This window comes from Lipotes vexillifer, unplaced genomic scaffold, assembly GCF_000442215.2.
Source record: "Lipotes vexillifer unplaced genomic scaffold, Lipotes_vexillifer_v1.1 scaffold811, whole genome shotgun sequence".
Classification (NCBI taxonomy): domain Eukaryota; kingdom Metazoa; phylum Chordata; class Mammalia; order Artiodactyla; family Lipotidae; genus Lipotes; species Lipotes vexillifer.
This window is the reverse complement of record NW_006775554.1, coordinates 1408464-1416789: the sequence shown is the minus strand read 5'-3', so window position 1 is coordinate 1416789 and position 8326 is coordinate 1408464. Positions and strand designations below refer to the sequence as shown.

Here is an 8326-nt window from a genome sequence, read left to right as displayed (position 1 = left end):
AGACATCGAAAAGAGTTTTATTGGTGTTGGCTGGGCAGGGCAGAGGATGACTCATAGTTTCCTTCTATTGTATTTGAGAGTCAAGTTCAGAATTCTTCACTATTTTCCTGATTAGCCATAATTGTGTTTATACAACATTACTACTTAAGTGCTACTCCCCAGGGCTCCTACACACGCTATCGCAGGTTCAGTCACCTTGGCAAGGAAAGGGGCTTCTGGAATTCCCATCTTATTTTCAGGATATGTAGATGGGTTCTTCCAGAAAACCCCAGGTCAGCGAAAGGCCTTCGCAGCAGCCCTGGTGGAACAAGTGGGGGCAGTGCCTGTGCCTGCCCCACACCTCTCTGGGAATTGCCTCTCAAGTGAGTATCCCAAGCACCAGGCCTTCAGCCCCTCCCTTGACGACTCTTGCCATCTGAGCCCAGCAGGTAGGCAAGTTCACAGGCCCCGTTTCCAAGCTCACAGTCTTACCAGGTCTGGACACAAATGTCAGCAAAGGGCTGTTGCTCTTAACATTTCCAGCTCTGTAATAAATCGTCTGTTGTAACACCCTGCTACTTGTCCCTGGACCTGACCTGGTGAGTGGACTCCATTTCAGTGCCCAACCTTTACCAAACCCAAGCTGACCAGCAGCCGGCCCGAGAAGCAGGATGCCCAGCACACCAATGGCTGCCTCCAAAATGGTCCCTGGACCCAGGACTACTGCCTTCCAGTTCCCCCAGCCAGTGGATCCCAAAGTGTAGGAAACACGGCGCTCATGTACCCAAGATGATTTTCAGAGGTAACCCCACAGCTCTAAATAACCCCAAATCACACAATGAAAAGGTGATTCTCCATCCTTCAGATCACCACAGAGGAGCTGTGTTTCAGGCAGGTTTGTCTTTTACAACTCTTGCTAATCTCTCTTTTTGACATTTTTTTGTTTGTTTGTTTCTTTGTATGTATTTTGTTTACGGCAGTTTCTAATTTACAGGAGTGATATTCAGTTCCTTTATAAGCTCAAATACATAAATTTTTAAACAAGTCGACTCATAAACAAATAATAAGTAAATAATGGCACAGCTCGTAGAGACCGTATGGCAACAATGACCAGGGTGGTAGACAAATCATTGCATCTGGCAACTGCTAATGACAGCACAGAGCTCCCCACCGGTGTCATCAGAGCCCCCTACCCCCAGAACAAATCCATAGGCAACTCTGTCGGGGTCGATATCAAGAGGGTGAGGTTCAGACAGTTTATACCACAGCAGCCAGATGGATGCCCCGCCCTCCTGCCTGACAAAGGTCTCCAACCACCTAAGCTTGGTGGGATCCTGAGGATTTCATGCTGAGAAAAAGTGGGGGCAGTTTGCTTCCTCACCCACCAGAAGAGCAAGTAGAGGCTGGGGGATCCTCCAGGCCCTCCAGGGACCCTTATTCAGTCAGAAGCACTACTCACTGGCACAGAGCAGGTGTGGACCCAGAGCCTATGGGCCAGTGTTATGCCCGGCGCCTTGTGGTTGTTGGAGAACATCTCACTGGTAGCTGTCACCGGGAGCCTGGCCGGAAGCTTTTTTTAAAAAATATTTATTTATTTGGTTGCACCTGGTCTTAGTTGTGGCTCGCCAGCTCCTTAGTTGTGGCATATGAACTCTTAGTTGCTGCATGCATGTGGGATCTAGTTCCCTGACCAGGACTCGAGCCCAAGCCCCCTGCATTGGGAGCGCGGAGTCTTACCCACTGCACCAACAGGGAAGTCCTGGCCAGAAGCTTTGGGTCAGCGTTTCTAAAAGTTTGGTCTTTGGACCTATAACATCAGAATCACATATTAAAAATATAGATTTCCCTGGAGACTCAGGAGCTCTCAAATGGGGCCAAAGCGTCTGAACTTTTTAATCAGATGATATTTACTGTCAGGAAAATTTGAGAAACACTGTAATGGGGAAAACACCACGGATAAAGATTCATTCCCTCTCCCTCTCCTATCTCTCTCTGTACACAAATCTTCCTCCACAGTGCCTGGAAAACATAGCTACTCAGTGAGATTTACACCTTCCCCCCACCTTTACTTGGAGCCAAAAACTATACAAACATCTCTCAATCAAAAAGTCTTTGCTCATGTAAAACTCCTGACAAAAACTCAAAATTTCATAAGCGATCAAATATCCTCCTTGCCCCCTCCCCTCAACTGTGAGCCTCACCTGTCAGCATCATATGATCAAAATGCAAAAGTCAAAGTGGGGCTAATGTGCCACCCCAGACAACCTCACCTTCCTAGAGCCCCAAAGGTGCATGGTCTTTACATGGCCTCAAACTCCCTGGACTCGGAAAACGCCAGGAGCCGTACAGTCACCTAACACGGTGCTCCCTCTGAGTGTCCCACTGAGTACCTGCAACCACAGAGGACTGTGAGCTTGTGTTCTGGAAGGTCTAGCACATCTCAGGTTGAGTTTCTCCAGAGCGTCCTGAGACAATGCTTTGACAGCTAGCTGTTTATATGTGAGGTGATACAGGAAGCACTGACAGGGAAAAAGGGAGACAGGAATAGAAGGAGCCAAACAGGGTGCCATACCAAGCAGGTTAATACCATAGGCAGCTGGGGCTCAAACCTGCGGGAGATTTCTGAGAATGAAGAGAACATGCCCCTGTTGTCCCACCTGAGGGGTGAGGAAGCGGGTGTTTATCCTCCAATTTCCATCTGTCATTGGTTGACAGCTGCTTCCATGGACATAGACTCCCTGGCACTTCCACCTGCCCCTCACAAAAGCTGAGCACGTGCCTGCGGGAGGCAAAGCCCTTGGGCAGTGTCACCCATGCTTGCAGGAAGAAGCCATTGAGGTCGCTCAAAAAATTAAAAATAGAACCTACCGTATGATCCAGCAGTCCCACTTCTGGGTGTATGTCCGAAGGAGATGAAATCACTATCTTGACGAGATACCTGCACTCCCATGTTCTTTGCAGCCTTATTCACAATAATCAACCCAAACGTCCGTCAACAGATGAGTAGATAAAGAAAGTGTGGTATACGCATACAATGGAATATTATTGTCTTTAAAAAGAAGGAAATCCTACCCTTTGTGACAACATGGATGGACCTGGGTGACATTATGCTGCATGAAATTAGTCACAGAAAGACAAGTGCTGCATGATTCCTCTTATGTGAGGCACTTAAAATAGTCAAGTGTGCAGAAGCAGTCGATGGAATGGTGATTCCCAGGGGATGGGGGGAAGGGGACATGAGAACCTGTTGCTCAATGGGTAAAAGTTACAGTTATACAAGATGAGGAAATTCCAGAGGTCTGCCATACGACAGAGTGCCTAGTCAACAGTAATACTGTGTACTTAAACATACGTTAAGCATGTTAGGTCTCATGTTACATGTTCCTACTACACATGTTAAAATAAACCTAAAAAACAAAGCGACACAGGAAATTTTTGGAGATGATGGATATGTTTATTACCTTAATCATGGTAATGGTAATACAAGTGTATACACATGTCCAAACTCACCAAATTGCATACATTAATTATGTGCAGTTTTTTATATACCAATTATATCTCAATAAAGCTGGGGGAAAAGTCATTGACATATACAGTAATGGTGAATGCCAAGCAGCTAATGTGCTGAAAAATGTTTAAAAACAGGCTCTCCTAAGCAGAAAAGTGCTGGACTATTGCATCTGCCAATGTCTATGGTGTAAATATTCCCACCGCAGCAATTTCAAGCTACCAAGTCTGACATCACTGAAAGCAGACTTAGGAAGATAGAAGCACAACTGGCTCCCAGTGTGTCTTGTATCAATGTGTTGATACAAGACAACTCCAGCACAGGCCTCGGGAGGGATATGAGCGGGGTACCGACAGCATCTCCTTTACGTATAGCCAGAGTGCTTTGCTACAGACATAGAATCTCATGATTTTATGTGACTTTTACACTCTCTTCTGTGATATGCCAATGCTTGAACCTCTTACCGTGAAACAAAATGGAAGTACTCTCCAAACCTTTTAATTATTTCATACTCTAGGAAGGTATGTCTTCTTTATTATTTTTACATCACCTCTTCCCCCACTACCCACCTTCATCAGTGAAAACCCACTTAAGAAGCCAGACTTCAACGATCCCTCCACTTGGTCAACCTAACACTAATGGATATCTCTTGTTTTGCCTGACCAGCATCATTTCCCCTTCTGATAACAGCCCTGTATTTTCCTTTAAGCAACCATCCCTTACCCCATCTTGAGTCCTCCTCAGGCCTTATTTCCTGGCTCTGGCATTTAGCACATGACACAGTCCTGGCCAAATAGAAAGTTCCATTCCCCTGGAGAAAGGACAAGGTTCCAGGGGGTCTAATGAGACTCTTTGCTTGGAATTATTGAACAAGAAAATCTCTTCCCTCTGCATTACTAGGCTAGTAGGATGGAAGCCTGGAACTGCTGGTGGCCATCCTCCACTACAAGGAAAGAGCCCACCTGAGAACGAATACAACACAAAAGAAAGCTGAGATAAGAGACAGAGAATAACTGAGTCCTGATAGCATCATTTTGGTCCTTGGATTCAGCTGTGCCTGAGACACTTCCAGACCTTCCCAGTTTTCTGGATACTTCCACACTTTTTCAATACATGAGCCCATAAAATTCTTTTTTAACTGAAATCTCTTTGATTTGGGTTTTCAGTCACTTGCAACCAAAAATTTTCTGGCTAATTCACAGATCTGAGATCAAATGAGTTGGTAAACACCCCTCCAAGCTTTTCTCCTTGGTCCTAGTTAGAGCTCAGTGTACAAGTAAGAATACAGTTCCCTGGGGCTGGGCGTCCATGAGGAGGAATCCCAAGCAGAACTGGTCCATGTAAGCCACCCATGGCACAAAGGGCGTCATTTCAGGATCCGGATGCTCATTTTCTGCTCGATGTTCATCTTCTCTAAGGACTGAGGGGAGACGGGTGGTAGTTGAGAGGCTTGAATTCCAAACCTCTATGCTTCCAGCCTCCTCTCCCATCCCCCAGGCCCCATGATTCCCTGGGGGACCCCCTCTCTTTCTGCCGTCCTCCTTCCAACTTCATTTCCCATGTCCACCTGTCCTAGGGACTCCTGGTCTCAACTTCCCAGGCCTGAGGGCATACTGACCTTGGCGAACTCCAGGAAGGACACAGCGCCATCCCCATCTTCGTCGGCTTCCTGCACTGTGCGGTCGGCAATGCTCTCCAGCTGCTCTTCTGTCACCTGTACCCCAACCATCAGCCGGAGTACCTGGGTGGTGGAGGAAGAGACAGAGACAGCCATAAGGAGGAGGCGCAGAGACTACTAACACCATCCCCCAAACCTTGTCCGCATCACCCCAAATGTTAGTGCCAATTTTGTAATCCATCCCTCATTCATTTTCCCCCAATTCCAGTCACTTCCCACCACAGCCCCCAATAATTCCCCCATTGCTTCTCCATCCAACCTCCCCATCTGTCATTCACTATCCCACTCTCACCTCAATAATGTGCCCAAGCTCATTACTCAAGCCCAACCTTAGAACCCAGTCTCCGCCTATCCTCCACCCCATCCCCCATCTCATCCTCCAACTAGTCCCAAATCCATCCCCCACCTCATCACATCTATCCCAGAGTGTCTCAGTCTCAGCACTATTGCCATTTGGGGCCAGATAACTCCTTTGGGTGGGGAGGGGTATTGTACCCCTGGTACACAGGGTACCACCCTGGGTATTGTAAAATGTTTAGCAGTGTTCCTGACCTCTACCCACTAGGTCCCAGGAGCACCACCCCGTCAACCAAAAAGGTCTCTACATATTGCCAGTGTCATTCAGGGGGCAAAATCACCCCCAGTTGAGAGCTACTGATCTATTTCCAACCTCATACCCAAATGTTCCCCAACCCATCTCCCAACTAACCCACACTCCAACCCCATCCATTCCTATTCCCCGCCCAACACGCCAGTCATCTGCATCTCCCACCCACCAACCATCGCTCCATCACCCACAGCCATTCCGTTCTACCACGCCCCCCTTCCCTTGGGTTCTTCCAACCTGCAGCATCTCATGCCTGGAGATCTTTCCATCTCGATCCAGGTCGTAGAGCTGGAACGCAACTGGGAAGAGAGTGGAGGGGGAAAAGGAAGGTGGGTCTTCCCTGCTTCTCTTCCCTCCAAAGTTCACCTTGGAGGAGTGGGGGGGTGCAGGGGGCACCAGTGGGCCCACACAGGGAATGGAAGGTGCCTGGGCCCTCTCAACGGGTGTGGTCAATCTGGGGTCTCACTCGGGTAGGGGACACAGACTCACAGCGAAGTTTGTTCATTCTGCTGTTGAGGGGCTCGGGTTCCTGGGGGTCCTGGTTTCCGTGGTCCTCAACATCTACAGGTCGAAAGTGAGCCAGGACTCTGACAAAGCCTGGGAAGTCCAGTTGCAGACTCCTGGGGGGTGGGGGGAGGCAGGCAATGGTGCAGGCGCGGTGGTCGCCGTGGCCCTGCCTCTGCCTCAGTCGCTAACCTCCCCCCACCAGCTCTCACCCCCACCTCCCCACCCGCGGCGAGGCTCACCCGTCAGGGAAGAAACTGTCTATAATGCGGTCTCCCAGGGGGTTCACGGCCAGCGCCCCGATCTCCTGCAGATCCACGCGGCTGGAAAGTCAAAGTTTCAGGGGGGTGGGGCAAAGACGGAACATGGTCAAGGAGGGGACGGGGTCAGAGAGGCAGAGGTGAGAGGTCAGAAGGCCAGCTCCGGCTCACCTGAGGTAGCCCTTCTCATTCCTGTCAAGCGCTCGGAACCGGTGGTAGAGGCGGAGCAGACTGGCCTGCGAGACTGCGGGGGCGGAGGCGGACGGTGACTCTCCGAGGACTCTGGGGACGCGGCCAAACCCCGGGGCGCGCTCCATGCCCAAGGAGGCCGCGGGGGTTGAGCGGGGGGCGGGGGGCTGGCTGGAGGGAGGCTCCACCCGGGGCCCGGGGCCGAGCGTGCGGGGTGCGACCCGGGAGGTCCGGGAGACCAAAAGAGACCAAAGCCACCCCTCCATACGCCTCCGGTCCTGCAGTCTGCCTCGACCCCGGCTGGAGGCTACCTGGGTGCCCGCAAGCCCGGAGCCGGGACCCCTGGGTGAACGCGCCCTCCGCCCGCGAGCCCGGCCGCTAGGATCTTCTAGGTTCGCCCGGCCCCGGGACCCTCCCCCGGAGCCCCCCGGCACCCTACCGGGTCCCCGGGCGCTATGCGCCGCACTCACAGCCGGTCTCCCGCTGGATGCTGTCCACGTCGGGGATCCTGGCGGCGTGGGAGCTGCGGGAGCCCATGGCCGAGCTGCGCCGGGGCCGGCGTCCTCCCCTCCCGCCTCGCGGGCGCGGCCGCCTAGTGGCCCCTGGGCCGAAGGCCACAGCCCTGGCGGGGAGCCAGGCTCCTGAACCCCGCCGTTCCTCGCCTCCCACCCGCGACCCGGGCGAATAGAAAACCGTGCCAGAGTGGCGGGGTCAGCGGGGCGGGAGCGAAGAACGCGCGGTTGCGTCCCGAGACTCTGAGGTCGGGCGGGGAGGGGAGGGGAGGGGCTGGGCTGGGCCGGGTCCCCCGGCCGCGAGTCCCCGTTCCCACTCTCGCCCCGGCACCGACCCGCCTCCTCCCGCCCGGCCCTGGGTCTTCCGGGTGCCGCCAAGCAAGGCTCTAGCGAGGTCCGCCCTTCTTCATCTGGAGACAGAATCCAAGCCCTTCTGGGAAGTGGGTGACGGGTGGGCAGGGGAGCTAGACGCGTTCGTCCCAATCCGGGATGGCCCCAGCCTGGGGTCCCCTCGGGCCTGGAGGCAGAGGCCTTGAAAGAGTCCCAAACGGGGCTGAAGCGAGGAGGGTTGGGAGGCGGAGAGCAAGGGCTGGTTTAAGTGGAAGGAGAGCCGGGTTTGAAAGACTTGGATTGGAATCCCAGCTATGCTTCTCACTCTGGACAAGTCAGCGTTATCTTGGTTTCATCTCTTTTGTTTGGTCCACATAGCCTTGTTGTTGTTTAATTGAGTCAATGCTTAAAAATCTGGATATTTAACCCCAAATCCCAAATTCCTGGCTTCTGAAAAATCAGATCTGACACCACTAGGCCCGCAGTCCTGCCTGGCGCCGCTTGGGGGCAGCTGGGAACAGCTGCCATGTGTAGAGGGGGCATCCTGAGGGGTCCTCTTGCTATAGTCCCCAGCCAGCCCGGCTGCACCCTTATGAACCCTATTGGGCTCTGGTAGAAGCTCCAGCTAAGGGACTGACAGCCCTCCGACCAGCCCTCAAGCACCAGGGGAATCCACATGCAGCCTGAGGGAGCGTTACAAACCTCACTGTCACCAACCTTTACATAATAATAATGACAACGACAGCAAGGGCTCTCATT

General features: G+C 52.3%; 1 protein-coding gene across 1 annotated transcript; it reads right to left on the bottom strand.

Moving 5' to 3' along the window:
- Positions 1 to 4203: 4203 nt before the first annotated feature.
- Positions 4204 to 7466, bottom strand: CHP2 (calcineurin like EF-hand protein 2). Its single transcript, XM_007449988.1, has 7 exons — positions 7196 to 7466; positions 6708 to 6780; positions 6519 to 6599; positions 6262 to 6392; positions 6010 to 6071; positions 5106 to 5228; positions 4204 to 4907 (listed from the first exon to the last, which is right to left on the bottom strand). The coding sequence occupies exons 1-7, from the start codon at positions 7260 to 7262 to the stop codon at positions 4854 to 4856; spliced, it is 591 nt and encodes a 196-aa protein (XP_007450050.1). The 5' UTR covers positions 7263 to 7466; the 3' UTR covers positions 4204 to 4853.
- Positions 7467 to 8326: the final 860 nt, after the last annotated feature.